Source organism: Lycium ferocissimum, chromosome 5, assembly GCF_029784015.1.
Source record: "Lycium ferocissimum isolate CSIRO_LF1 chromosome 5, AGI_CSIRO_Lferr_CH_V1, whole genome shotgun sequence".
Taxonomy (NCBI): Eukaryota; Viridiplantae; Streptophyta; class Magnoliopsida; order Solanales; family Solanaceae; genus Lycium; species Lycium ferocissimum.
The window spans coordinates 24,482,254-24,497,426 of record NC_081346.1 but is presented as its reverse complement, the minus strand read 5'-3'; the positions used below and the strand labels follow the sequence as shown (position 1 = coordinate 24,497,426).

Here is a 15,173-nt window from a genome sequence, read left to right as displayed (position 1 = left end):
AAACCTAATGGGGTCGTTAGACTCGTTAAACACATTAGAAACCAAGACCGACTTCAAACGTTGTCGTTCACGCAAACAATGCCGCCTTCTTAAAGGGTGTTCGGGTAGTTTGGAAGATGAAACAATGTCGGTTAAGGGGTTTTTGGAGGCTGAGATGAAACGATGTCGGTTAAGGGGTTAGGGATGACGACGATGAGACGATGTCGGTTACTTAGGGATAAAGGCGAACTGATCGATGATGACGATGAGACGATGAAGGATTGAAAGTGAAGTGGTACTGTGTTAGGGTCTTAGGGATTTTTACGGATCTGGGCCATCTGGCTATTGGATTTCCGGATTTGGGCTATTGGCTATTGGATTTCCGGACTTGAAATGTTTTACGATGGGCCTTTAGCCCCTTACTCCTGTACAGTATTGGTAATTTAATTTCGGTATTCGGTATTTACCGAATTATCGAATCCAGATAATTGTAAATACCGAGATACCGAAACCGAAATACTAAATTTTATATTTCAAGATCGAATACTGAACCGATTACCGAATATCGAAATAATGTAAAAATAGCCTAGGTTCGGTTCGGTAATTAATTTTCGGATTTTATGCCCAAATTTTTACCCTCAAGTGTTTGTCAAATCATCAAAACACAAAATCGCATAACTGATCATGATAGCATTTTGACTATTTTACCTTCTTAACATATTTCATCATGTTATTTCTCCTCAATAAATATTTATTCCATGAATGATGAGAACCTCTTAAATGTTGCTAATAAATACAAGGATAAAATGAAAAAAAAAAGTAATTAATTTGTCTTGATTAAATAAAACAACAAGTACTCCCTCCCTCTCAAAATATTTATCACATATTTTATGTACACTCCCATTAAGAAAGCATTTATAAGAGTAGTATTTTGACTATTTTACCCTCTTAACATATTTTATCATGTTTTTTCTCTTCAATAAATATTTACTCCATTAATGATGAAACCTCTTAAATGTTGGTATGTGAACTCACAAAATCAGGCCATTGATGTAATTAATACAAGGGTAAAATGGGAAAAGACTACTTAATTTTATCTTAGATAAATAAAATGACAAATATTTTGAGACAAACATTTTTAGTAAGGACGATAAATATTTTGAAACGGAGTGAGTATTTTACTAGTATTTTTAGTAAGGAGTAAGGAGGACAAGTATTTTGAGGGTAAAGTAGTACTATCTCCGTTCATTTTTATTTGTCCAGTATTCTAAAAATAGATTTTCACTTTTAGTTGTTACTTTTAGCATATCAAGAGAAGATAATTTCTTTTTTTCTGTTTTAACCATATTATTAAATACTCAGTTGAAATCATTTTTCAAATCCAATAAAAATATGCACCAATAAATATGGATACATTGGTAAATTGTGCACTTTATTTATTACTCCATTCGGATAAAAAAGAGTGTCCATTTAACCATTTGCATACTCCTTAAGAAAATACTAACTCATAGACAAAAATAGATAATTTGACTAAACTGGCCCTAATTAAATAGGTATTAAGATTTGATCGCATAACACTTAATATGAGCAAATTTAGAAAGATAAGGTTAATTCTTTTTTAATTTGATAAGTGAATACTCTTTTTTACTAAGAAAAAAAAGCTAAATGAATACTTTTTTGATTCGGAGAGAATATTTATTAAGTGATAGGTAAAATTAAAAGTAGACAAGTAAAAGTAAACGGGAAAATTAGTAACTAAAAGCAGTATGGAGAAGTGCCATTTTTTATAATCAGTAGCCAGTAGTTTAGGCAAATGGCAAGCGCAGACGGGAAAGCGTCAAACTCACTGTCCCAATGACTAATTTGCATGTTAGTTGACCCCACAGCCTTAATAATCTATAAAGATTATTGCAATGACTTCAAAAACTTTAGCTTCCATTGAAAATTCGCCACCTACAGCATGCTGTTTGCTACCAGCTGCTAGATCCAACTCCAGAAATTGCTCCTCAAACACCACTATTCCCTTATCACTGACAAATAAAGAACAAGACCCCCCTGAATTTGCAGCATATTATTGCAAAAAGTGCCACAGGCACCACGATAGTCTTGCCCAACCTCAACTTCACTTTATTCTTCCATATTGTCCTAAAATTTGAGCTTTTTTTTCGCAGATCATCTTGGGGTCTATTTCCAATTCCACTTTTTCCCTTTAAAGATCAGTAGCTCACACTGAATTTGCAGCATGTTAGTGAAGAACGAGTGACAGGCAACATGAAATCTTGACACCCCACCTCAAGTACGTACTTCACATTATTCTACAATATTGTTCAAAAAGTAGCTTTTTGTGTAGAATATAATCACTTAATTCGACTCTGTTTCCACTTTCCACTTTCTTCATCCATCAGTTACTTTGCCTCCACTTCTCCTTCAAAATTCACTTATTTTTTGCTACTGTATAAACTCCAAGATTTCTTCCATCAAAAGATAAAAAGTACAATCTTTCTAAGTGTTACCGACTAGTCAGGGTACCATATGTAAGAAAAGTCAAAATACATTACTTCATTAAATTTCTCCATATATCTGCAGCCACTTCTCTCTTTAATTTCTAGGCCAATAGGGGTAGGCGCCTGCATTTAGCAAATTCAAATATTTCGTTTTAGGTTTGGTAACACTAGTCTTGTGAATTGCTTTCAAACCTAGAAAAAAAGTAAAGTTTGGTGTATTTGACAGTTAATATAGAAGAAAAATTTGGCAGGTATTTTTCCATATATAAGTGGACAAGTGTATTGGCGGTGCATGCAACAAGTTGTATCTTTATGTTTGACAAGTGTTAAGGGGTATTCCAGCTGATTGGGCCTTTGTGGACTCTTTCGATAAATAACAATCAGTTCATTAATGGCGAGCAAAACGACTACAGTTAGATCTTCACTAACAATCTTAGTCTCCATTCTTCTCTTCGTCGGAGCTATCGTCTCCACACGCTTGCTACACTCTTCCTTTGACATTGTAAGTTCGTTAATTTTTCTTTATTTACGTTCTGGCATGAATTAGCTCTCTACGTATTTCCTCTGAAATTCCTTTTAACTGTGTTTTCTTTACTAACTTTAACTGTGTTTATGTTACCATGTCCTCATATATCACCTTAGCAAACCGCGGGAAGAAATTAAAAGAATGATGTTCTCACTTCCTTGTTTGTTTTTCACTGTATTAGCTTGATACTGCTAAAGTTAATATTAATCCTCTCAAGGAATTTAGTCACTTCTTATAGGTAAAACTATCTAAGAGTATTGAATAGTTCTCCCACGGTCTCAAAATTGGCTTAGATATTATTTGAACATAATTTTTTCAATTTTTTTAAAAATATATTTTGAATTCTTTTAACACAATTTTTTATTTCAAAAAAGTGACTTATAAGTCGCTTATGTTGGTATAGCTTTTATTTTTTTGAAGTATTTTTATGTAATTTTTTTAAATATACATAATAAGTTAAGTTGGACTACCCCAACTTAATTTTTATTTCAAAAAAGTTAAAGACTCTAAGTCTGAATTCGTACACGCACCGAACATGAGTTAGTTTGACCAAAATCGTTTTGGTCGGAGAAGTAATATATTTGACTTAATTGTGTCAGTCATTATTGTTGCCTGGAATAAACAGTTTTCTCCTAGTAATTATGATTTTAAATACTTTTGAGAATATTTTAACAGTAATCTCAAATATACATTTCTGTCTCATCCTCTCATTGTATGGTGCAATTTCTTTTTAATTTACCAAAATGATTGTTTTGTATTTCCAAAAAAATAAAAAATAATGTGAGTTTTTATTTTGTCATGATATGATGTATAATAATGATATTTATGAAACTTTTCTACAGTAATTTAAAATATTCTCCTTTTTAAATTTCGTGGTAAAAAATCAATGCAAATTCACTTAAACACCCGCATGAGTTATTTTTGAACTTTTATATTTGGAGTCCAACCCCAAAAAGTAGTACCAAAAGACAGTTGTTGAGCATAAAGAAAGGCGTGACATTATTGAAGCTGATGCAATTAAAACTGTTGGACGAATAAGCGGCGATGTTGGCATTTTACCCACTTTTTACGCTGTCGTTTACCTCTTTTTAAAGTCTTAAAACATCATCATACTATAAGACAAAAGACAGGGAAACAATTTTCTCGTGACACAGTACGCCAAGTGTCTGTTTGTATTAGTATACGTGGCTTAATTGTGTGCTACGATTAGGAATTCTCGTTTCTGTTGCCGACGCTTACAAATGCCCGTGTTCTGCTTCAATTTTGACCCTCCCCTTCTTCCGTCCTTTTTTTTTTTTTTTTTTTTTTTTTTGTAGTGTGTTAGGTGAATTTCCACTAATCATTTATTTTTACTCCTATCTTTTCAATGGACGTAAAATTAAAAAAACTATTTTTTTAATAATTTGTGATCTGAAAAATGTAGGACTTTTGAAACTTATAATCTTAGACATGTCATTACATTTGTGTTATTATAGAAACTTGTCACTTAGAATAAATAAAATAAGTTAAGTTATTTTAAAATTTAGAAAGATATTATTTTTTATGGGAGACTAAAAAAGGAAATGTTATCACCTAAACGGGAAGGCAAGGAGTAATTGGGATCAGACTTGCATTGGAGGTGGACCTAGCTTAACCTAAGTACCTAACCGGATCTCTGGAAAAGTTGATACTATCATACTAGGAATTTAGAGTAACTGAGTTGGTATTGTTGGGAACCCTAGATCACCAAATTAGCCTAGTTGGTGGATTCTCCCTGTGCCCAGGGGAGTCAGAAGGATATCTATAATTTCGGTCGAATCTAATAGTTTTCGTTAAAATTCTATATGTATTAACTATATATAAATGAAATTCAGAATCTAGTTACGAAGACTTGATATCGCACAAATATTAACCATTTATGTATTAGAATATTTAATTGATAAAAAATGTTATTTTCATATTATAACTTGTTATCTCTCATTTACATCTGATAATATTTATTGTATTGACTATAAGATTATAAGAAAGTGATTAAATAAAATATCCATATTTGGAGGAGGAATACGAAAATTTTCTAGTCACTTTATATGTTGAAATCTTTTATTTTAACTTCCTTTGTTAGAAACTGTACATTTGAGCTGAATTTCTTTTTGATAATTCTAGATGTACTTTACATTTTTTAATATTGTAATTCTTAATCCCACATGATGATAAGCCACTTAGTACATTGGATAAAATGATGTAATACAGGTTCAATGGTATCATTTCAAAAAAAAAAAAAAAAAATGCGTGTCCATGACTAAATTAATTGCTACAAAACAACCGCAAAACCAGGAAAAATTGGCAAAGAACAAAACGAAATCCTAGTCTAAAGGATTTTGTTCTACTTTTTATTTTATTTTTCTGTATTGCGTAACTCACTGTGGATGATGGTCATTTTCTGTTCGGGGTCCTTCAATTCTTACATCTTTGTTTAATTTTGTGGTTTCCTTTATTCTCTGTTCTTCTTTTTCTTCCTCGAGGAGATATGGCTGTGGCCTGTAGATAACTTTGCAAGGCAAAAGCTCCCTCGTTTTTTTTTTCTTTTTTCCTCTTCCCGTTTTTTAGTGGTCATTTGGTTGGAAGGATTGAAAAATAATCTCAGCACAAGATCTTGTTTGTAACAATACAAGACCGGGGTTAATAGTTAAGCATCTTTAGTTTCAAAAGTAATGTTTACTTCTGGTCTCAAGTCATAGTATTTCTGGTAATAATGCTAGACCAGAACAGGAACAAAGTTGGACTAATTACTCCCTTAGGTCCATTTACTCATGTTTTCCTTTTACACGCCCCCTAAAAAACAACTTGTCGTGTTTTTCTGATCTCAATTTAATATAACTCTCTTTTTAACGACATTAATTTCTCTCTCCATATTTATTGAGTAATGGCCTAAGTTACTCGGACTCGGGGGCGGGTGCGGATCTAGATGTCGGATCCTTCATGATCTAAATTTTAAGATTCGGAGATACGGATCCAGTTATGGCTACGGGTGCAGAAATTCGGCTAAAAAAATTCAAATATCTAAAAATAGAGTTATAAAACCTAAATTATGGAATATTATGTGGAAAGCTTGAGAAAAAGATATTATCCAAGAGGAGAATCCCCGAAGGAGATAAAAGGAAATAGAGTGACATAGAAATTTTTATATACAAGGTATTCCATTTTCTTCAATTTCACCTTAGCTTTAGTTTTGATTAAAGAAATCATTGAATCTGTCCAGAATTTCTACATCGATTTTGGTCAAAGTATTCAAAATCGGTTGATCAGATCGGGTACGGATCGCACACCCACACTCATGTCGTGTCGACACGAGTGCGGCACCGAAAGTGAAGAGTCCGATTAACATAGGTAATGGCAATGGCGGAAACTAATTAACTAATTATATCTTGATTTTCTAAAATGACAACTATTCTGGACCAGTTATTTTTAGGAAGCAAGACAACTGATGTGGACCGAAGGTAGTTCTAAATATGCTATATTTGGAAACTGCTATAGTAACAAAAACAGGGGATTATTGTGCCAATGTTAAACAACTTCACCTACTCTTGATCATCTTGTTCCTTCATACCAGGGCCAGCTGAAGCCTAAAGCAAGTAAAGCACTTGCTTTAGGCCCCAAACATTTTAAGGCCCAAAATTACTAATATTACTAACTATTATTATATGAAGTATACAATATATAGTTTATTTAGAGTGAAATAATGATTTTAACTCATAAAATTTAATTATTATTTTTTCAAGTGAAAGTCATGTCCAAACATAGTTTCAACATTCAAATACGCCTTTTCAATTTCAATTATGCATCTTTTAACTTCAAACAAATATTGTCCAAATGAGCCGTAAATAATTTGAAGTACATATTCTTTTTTATTCTTTCTTGGTCTTTTTGTCATTGGCGGAGCCAGGATTTTCACTAAGAAATGTCAAACTACGAATAATTAAACATACGAAGAAGTCAAAGGGGGTTTAACATCTACTATACATACATAAAAAAATAATTTTAATCATGTATAAACAGTGTATTTTTTCAGCGAATGGGGGTTTGGATGAACCCCCTAAGGCCTACTTGGCTCCGCCCATGCTTTTTGTCAGATTCTCAAACAAATATATGAGTCATATCAAATAGTCCCTCTACCTGAATTTATGCGCCTTACTTTCTGTTTTAGTTTATTTAATAAAAATGCATCTTTCGTATTTAATAAGTTTCTAATCATATTTTCTGTTTCTAGCCTTAATAATTCACTCTCTATAGGAATGATATGACATGTTTAAGATTATAAGATTCAAAGAAGATTTGTGGTATGTAATACACGCTTTAGTTTTAGCCAGATTCAAAAGATTTTACATTCCTAAACTTTATGTCAAGTCAAACTAAGACATACAATAAAACGAAAGAAAAATATTTACGGCCTTTTATCTAGGTTTGGCTTTAGGCCACAAATTTCGTTGAGCCGCCCCTGCTTCACACTTGTGATTATAGGTACATTATTTGCTGTATAAAGCACCCATCATCATGTATGTTGTGTCCATGACACCATATATCAGTACCGTTCAATATTCATATCTTGTTCTTGTCTCTAGTGTGAACCAATTCATCATCTTATTAGGCTAATGGTTTTTGTTCTTCCAAATTGACAGTCCTTTGCAAGATATTCTCCACGAAAGACAATATTAACCCCCATCAGACGTCACAATCGCACTGATACAACCCCAGCCATCTCAAAAGAGCCCCAAAAGAAAACGGAACTCCTAACATTCCACAATCACACTGATGCAACCCCAGCAGTGCCAAAAAAGCCCCAAAAGAAACTGAAATTTCAACTAAATTGTACACTTCGGAACCTCACAAGAACTTGCCCTGCATCTTACTACCCATCAAAGTTCACGGATCAAAATCAAGCTTCTTCGTCATCTCCTCCGCCTACGTGTCCAGATTACTTCCGCTGGATCTACGATGACCTATGGCCTTGGAGAGAAACGGGAATCACCAAAGAAATGGTGAATCGAGCCAGAAGGACAGCAGATTTTCGGTTGGTGATATTGAATGGAAGAGCATATGTAGAAACCTATCGAAAGGCATTTCAAAGCAGAGACACATTTACATTATGGGGCATTTTACAAATGTTACGAAGGTACCCTGGTAAAGTGCCTGATTTGGACCTGATGTTTGACACTGTTGACTGGCCAGTTATAAAGACGGAATTCTACCGACGCCCTAAGGCCCCTACTCCTCCGCCTCTGTTCAGATACTGTGGGAATGATACCAGTTTGGATATTGTATTTCCAGATTGGTCATTCTGGGGATGGTACAAACCTTACTTTTTTGCATGCGTATTGATTTGATAATCAAACAGTTTTAGTGAATCTTTTCTTTTTGCTCCAAAAACATTGTTTAGGCCAGAGATTAATATAAAGCCTTGGGAGACTTTGTCAAAGGTCTTAAAGAAAGGAAATGAGAAGATAAAATGGACTGACAGGGAACCATATGCGTACTGGAAAGGCAATCCTATTGTTGCTGAAACTAGGATGGATCTTCTCAAGTGCAATGTTTCAGAAAAGCAGGACTGGAGTGCACGTGTATATGCTCAGGTATTGTTCTGCAACATATGTAATCAGTTGTCAGGAAATACAATACTCCCAACAAGAATAAAAGAGTAAAAGAAACTCTTTTCTCCCCCACCACCCCCGCCCCCCTCCCCCCGGCCTCCCCCAAAAATGGGAAACTGAAGTGTTACAGATGAAGGCTTATAAAAGCTACTCCTAGGATATGAAATATGAAAAAAGTAAGAGGTGAGCACTGAGCACCCTCTATCTTGGTCAACTATTCCTATCATATATGGAGCTTGAGCCTTGTGTGAGGAGCTTCTTAACTTGATTATCCTGAAATAGTGAAATCTCTAATAGTTGTGAGATTTTCTGTGTGTTTTCTTTACTTGGCCCATTCGACAATTGGTTTCTCAGAGATTGGGAAAAGAGGTGTCTTTTCGCATTTGGGATAAAAGAACCTTAAAAGGAGGTTCAATTTAGCATTTCTAAAAGTATCTTTTGCTACCTCTCCATATTAATATAATCGGTGGTGAATGTATGTTGAACATGTCCGTCATCTTCCCTGCTCTCGTGAGGCTAATTACATGATTGGTGACAGTAGGAAATGTAGAATGTAAAAGAAAACTAAGTGATGAATCTATAAATGCATGTAGAACTGGGTTGAAGAACAGAAGCAAGGTTACCAGCAATCGGATTTAGCTAGTCAGTGTATTCACAGGTAAGAAAGTAAAGTTGCTTTTCTTTCCGATATGACTTTATTTCTCATTAATCTGTCCGTGTTTGTTAATTATATCGTCCTAAATGCTGTCCTGTTTTTCTCTTTTCTGCCCTGTGCAATTATGTCAGATACAAGATTTATGTAGAAGGATCTGCATGGTCTGTGAGTGACAAATACATTCTGGCCTGTGATTCTGTTACGTTGTTTGTAAAACCGCACTACTACGATTTCTACACCAGAGGTTTGATGCCGCTGCAACATTACTGGCCCGTAAAAGATAATGACAAATGCCAATCTATCAAGCATGCTGTTGACTGGGGCAATACTCATGAACAAGAGGTATCTAATCTGACTCCAACTCTATTTTCACTTTTGACTGCCAATTCACCTGAAAGGCTGAAACTTCGATTATATACAATCATGTGTTAACCATATTATTGACAGTGTCCGGTAAATTAGTCACTACAAATAGTTGATGCATCTGACCATTTTAATGTTGCTTGTGTTCTCCGTACCCAGATTAAGCTTAAAAACGAGGGAAGTATTTGTGGCTTAAGTTTTATCAAGCCATTGTTTAGCTTAAATGAAATGATCATACTTTTAGAAGTCAGGAAAACTCTTAGAGTCCATTAAACTGTGCCCTTAGGAGGAGGATATGACTTATGAGGAGTCTAGCTAGCTCAGAGGCGGATGCGATGTAGTTCTAACTGGTTCAACTGAACTCACTATTTTCCAAACAGAGCATAACTACATTTGTGAGAAATCATAAAAATTTAACAAATACCAAGTTTTGAATGCGTAATTACAATAGTGTAATGGAGTCAGCGGTTAGAACATACATATTGAAACCCCAAAATTTAAATCTTAGATCTTTCTCTTGCTAGCTGAGCAATCAAATGTTCATGCAGCATGTCAACATTTCACCCACTAATGACATACATTTACTTCTACCACCAATTCTCACATCTATGCTCTTCATAAAATATGGGATGAATCAGTGTTAATCTTTTTGACACCATGTTTTTCATGTTTGACAACTTCTTTGGTGAATAAAATAGGCACAGGCGATTGGCAAGGCAGCAAGCGATTTCATTCAAGAGCAACTCAAAATGGATTACGTGTATGACTACATGTTCCATCTCTTGAGCGAGTACGCAAAGCTCTTGAAATACAAGCCCACTGTACCACGAAAAGCAGTTGAGCTTTGTTCAGAGGTAATGGCATGCCCAGCTGAAGGAGTGGCAAAGAAGTTCATGTTAGAATCTATGGTTGAAGGCCCCTCGGATGCAATACCTTGCAACATGCCACCTCCCTTTGGTCCTGCAGGTCTTCATTCTATTCTTGATAGAAAAGAAAATTCAATGAAACAAGTTGAGTCATGGGAACAACAATACTGGAAGAATGAAAACAAGCAACAATGAGGATTTCAGTTTTTCTTTTTTCACTCATCGCCTACACGTACCATGCGGTATATTTTTTTTTTTGATAGTGTTTGTTGTATTTATTACTATCTAACACTATGATGGAGCATGAACGATAAATCTTGGTGTTGGGAAAACATATTTGTATGAGGAAACAATTCAGGGATGAACGGTTTTCTTTATATAGATATTTGTAATATATTCTTTTGCAGTTCTGCGTCGATTTTATTGGGAACGCAATGGTATCTGCTTTCAGTCTAGTTCTTCTACAACTTTTATGTCAGCTAATAATGCAGGAGCCTTATTTCTAAATGATTCAACTGATTGAATCTTGCATGTGATTAGCGTTGAGAAGGGAATATGCCCGTTGTGAGCGAGTGTAAGTGTTGTAAATCACACTTACATTTCATGATATTTGAGTTTTAGTTTGATTAACAGATCTTTAATTTCTTAAAATCCCAAATCATTGTTTTTAGCAAAAGAGGGGCAAGAAGTTGTAGAGCTGCGTACAGACAGATGGCAAATTCTCTTGGTAAAAAGAAAATGGAATGGAGTTAGTCAAACCTAAAAGGTTATTAGAGCATAATCTGATGCATTGCAATATAAATATTTTGCTACATAAAGTGAACGCAACAAGAGCACAATCAGATATTTTATTTAGGCGAAAAAACACCATTTGATACAAGGTTCAGTTGAAACAGAATGCTGTAAGGCACATAGTATTACATCAGAGAAACACAGATCAGTAGGTCACAACAGAGAAACTGGAAATAGAACGCTAGAAATGCGAAATGCATGAAAGTGCTTAGAGCCAAGGCTGGATATGTTAAGATCAGTAGGCTCGCGCCTTTATAATATCAAAGCTCATTTCACTAGGATCTGTTGCTTGCAATTCAACTTGAATTCCGTCCAGTTCTCTCTTGAATCTGTCCTTTGAACTCGCGTACACCATCTTCATCCTCACCCTTGATGATTCTGGTGACCTAAAATTCATCACCTATTGTTATTAGAATCTGGATAGTTGTGAAAATCGTCAAGAACAAATGAATTGACTAGTGAATCATTTAGGAACCACCACAGACTCAAAAACGAAGAATTTCATGACTTTAAAATGTTTTTCTCTTTCTTCATGAATTGTTAAGGAGTGAAATTTAATGGATATGAATTGACACAGATGTTTCTTATTGGGGTAATATCAATTATTTATTTGTTAAAATAGTGTTTAACCTGGAAACAGATCAAGGGGATTGCTTGAGGAATGAACAAAGGGTACAAAGAAGAATTAAACGGAAGTTGAGAAGTTTTAGTACCAAGCAATAAAGTATATCTTGCTTTTCTGGCAATTTTCAGTAGTAATGAAGTCGAAATCAAAGACAGCATAGCGACATTCATCGGCAGGGAGAGAGTTAGAGAAATCATCATAGCTTTCTTGAGGGCTGCCAAGTTTCTCGACCACCACTTCCTGGCCATCAATCTTGAATATAATGAACCTGTAGTTTCTCTTTGCTTTTAATTCCAAGAACTTGAGCTTGCACTCATCTTGCACTGCCATTCCAGACACTGCATTCGCCTGCCCATTTATATATTTGTCACGTCATCAAGAGAAGAATAAAGTGAAACCACAATAACAATTCATGTCACTACAGTGAACAACCACGTGTGTCCTCATCCATCTGAATATTAGCTGCTATATCTTAAAGAAAACCTGTTTTATGAAATTTCGCACATAACCATAATGAATGCCTTTCTATTCAACCATGCAGAAATATGCATGCAACCAACTAACATGGGCAGATCCACATTTTCTCAGGTGGATGTGGCATTAGGTTCAAACTATACACAAAGAAATTTGAAAATTTTCACAATATTCTTAGTTTCCACCCATCAACACTGATGATAAGTGGGTGCATGATTACTAATACTGCAGCCTGTTAAAGATATAATACAATAAATAAAAGTTTGTTTCTCTAAAAATCTAAACTTTTAGATGAGGTGATTACGAACTTCAACATGATATAAGAGGTTCTGATTTGAAGTCTCGTGGCCACCCATACAAAAGGAAGAGCTTTTTAGCGCTTGACCCAAGAATAAAGAAAGTTAAAAGTGTGCGCGCTCTTCAATTTTTAGATGAGGTTCTTAGGCACTTCAGCACAACAAAAATCACTTTTCCAGGCCATAACCATATAAAAGGCGTTATGATAAGAAACTTTTTATGAGCCAATTACACAGATTATCAGTTGGATGTCATTTGAATTGAAGAATATCTGAAATTGTTAAAATGGGACCATTAAAAAATACAGAAAATGATGTATAACGCAAAATTGGTTTAGGAAAGGAAAATGAAACACAAAACAGATAACAAGAGGAAAGACAATATACCATTGTGTCCTGGAATGAGATAGATAAGGATCTCTGCAAAATGGATAGCAAAAAGAAAAAAGAAAAAAAGGGTGGTGGGGATAGAGGAGAAAAATGAGTTGGGGTAGAGATCCTTGAATCCGTGAGAGAGGAAACACGAGCTGGTTTATAAATACAAGAGACAAATTCGGATTATTTTGAGGGACAAACATAAGGGGTTGAGTGTTTTATGAGCATTTGTGAGGCTCATTCATTAGTGATTAGTCACCTGGTCTACGACCACTCTTTGTCAACTGTCATACTGCCTGTTGCACTTCGCACGACGGTTGTTTTTTCTGTTTTTCATCCCATTTTGTGTTGACTTTTTTCTTCAACCTTCATTCTTTTTTTCTCATCTTTTTCCCAAGTGGTTCATTGGAGATTTGAAGTAGTGATATTGATTATTGTAGTAACACTTTTCTTAGCTTTGAAACAAAATATGATAGGCCTTTCCTGACCAAATTTATAAATAGTCACCTTTTAGTTCGGTAGAATTTGAAATTTCACGATAATGATTAACCAGTGAATAATATTTATACCCTTATAACAGGATTTCTTAAGGACATAACTAAAGAGTAACCACTGAATATTATTTATACTCTTATAACAGGATTATCAATTACTGCCACGTAAGGGAAGTTGTAATTGCTGTTAATGGATGCACTTCTTTCTCCACATTTGCCTTTCATTTTGGCATCGAAGTACAGTTGGGCCCCTAATATATACAAATGTTTTTACCCTCTGACAAAACCCCGCTATATACAACAACAACAACCCTGTGAAATCCCACAACGTGGGGTCTGGAGAGGGTAGAGTATACGCAGACCTTACTCCTACCAAAGTAGGACGGTTGTTTCCGAAAGACCTTCGGCTACCATAAAAAAGCATAAAGAGGTCGATAAGGCTAAGAGATTCAAAGCGATATGGAAATACAAATAACGAAAGCGACACGGATAAAATAGGATAATCAAAGCACGGAAATAACAGATAATAGCAGTAAATGAGAGCACAAGAAATTATCTTTGCGATAATGCGACTACTAATAAGGAAGGATAACGACACTATCTACTAGCCTTCTACCCTAATCTGGGTCCTCCAAACCCTCTTATCTAAGGTCATGTCCTCGGTAAGATGTAACTATGTCATGTCGTGTCTAATTACCTCTCCCCAATACTTCTTCGGCCTACCCCTACCTCGTCTGAAACTATCCATGGCCAACCTCTCACACCTCCGCACTGAGGCATCTGTGTCTCTCCTCTTCACATGTCCAAACCATCTCAATCTCGCTTCCCGCATCTTGTCTTCCACCGAGGCCACTCCCACCTTGTCCCGAATATCCTCATTCCTAATCTTGTCACTCCTGGTGTGGCCACACATCCATCTCAACATTCTCATCTCGGCAACTTTCATCTTTTGAACGTGAGAGATCTTAACTGACCAACACTCCGCCTCATACAACATAGTCGGTCTAACCACCACTTTGTAGAACTTGCCCTTAAGTTGTGGCGGCACCTTCTTGTCACATAGCACTCCGGAAGCGAGCCTCCATTTCATCCACCCTGCCCCAATACGATGTGTGACATCATCATCAATCTCCCCGCTGCCTTGCATAATAGACCCAAGATACTTGAAACTACTTTTCTTCTGAATGGCCTGAGTACCAAGCCTCACTTCCAAGCCAGCCTCCTGAGGTGCTTCATTGAACTTGTACTCTAAGTACTTTGTCTTGGACCTACTTAGCTTAAACCCTTTAAAATCCAGAGTACGTCTCCAACCCTCCAGCTTATCGTTAATTCCGCTATGAGTCTCGTCGATCAAGACAATGTAGTTTCTCTATTTTATATTTTTAGCATGGTTGGCTCAATATTCATTTGAATGGCAACAGTCCAAATCGATTTTCCCACCTAACAGTATCTTAAAGGTGAATGCTAAGCACAAACTCTAATATAAGCTACACAGCTATGCCTATTGACTAGAAAATTGTGACAGCGAGGATGATTCTCATAGAATATAATACGTGGTAAAGGATAGTACAACATCTATGTGTGAGTTAGGACCAGGTTG

General features: G+C 35.5%; 3 protein-coding genes across 3 annotated transcripts; 1 reads left to right on the top strand and 2 right to left on the bottom strand.

The window, feature by feature from the left end:
* The first annotated feature begins 2,725 nt into the window (after positions 1–2,725).
* On the top strand, positions 2,726–10,967 carry LOC132056564 (uncharacterized). The gene is made up of 6 exons (XM_059448828.1): positions 2,726–2,985; positions 7,665–8,332; positions 8,423–8,615; positions 9,227–9,291; positions 9,420–9,630; positions 10,350–10,967. Exons 1-6 carry the CDS (start codon positions 2,875–2,877, stop codon positions 10,710–10,712), a joined length of 1,611 nt encoding a protein of 536 aa, XP_059304811.1. The 5' UTR covers positions 2,726–2,874; the 3' UTR covers positions 10,713–10,967.
* Positions 10,968–11,333: 366 nt separating this feature from the next.
* LOC132056566 (actin-depolymerizing factor 7) lies at positions 11,334–13,299 on the bottom strand. The gene is made up of 3 exons (XM_059448831.1): positions 13,092–13,299; positions 12,023–12,282; positions 11,334–11,695 (listed from the first exon to the last, which is right to left on the bottom strand). The coding sequence occupies exons 1-3, from the start codon at positions 13,092–13,094 to the stop codon at positions 11,545–11,547; spliced, it is 414 nt and encodes a 137-aa protein (XP_059304814.1). The 5' UTR covers positions 13,095–13,299; the 3' UTR covers positions 11,334–11,544.
* Positions 13,300–14,137: 838 nt separating this feature from the next.
* Positions 14,138–15,148, bottom strand: LOC132057673 (uncharacterized). Its single transcript, XM_059450290.1, has 2 exons — positions 15,050–15,148; positions 14,138–14,942 (listed from the first exon to the last, which is right to left on the bottom strand). Exons 1-2 carry the CDS (start codon positions 15,146–15,148, stop codon positions 14,247–14,249), a joined length of 795 nt encoding a protein of 264 aa, XP_059306273.1. The 3' UTR covers positions 14,138–14,246.
* Positions 15,149–15,173: the final 25 nt, after the last annotated feature.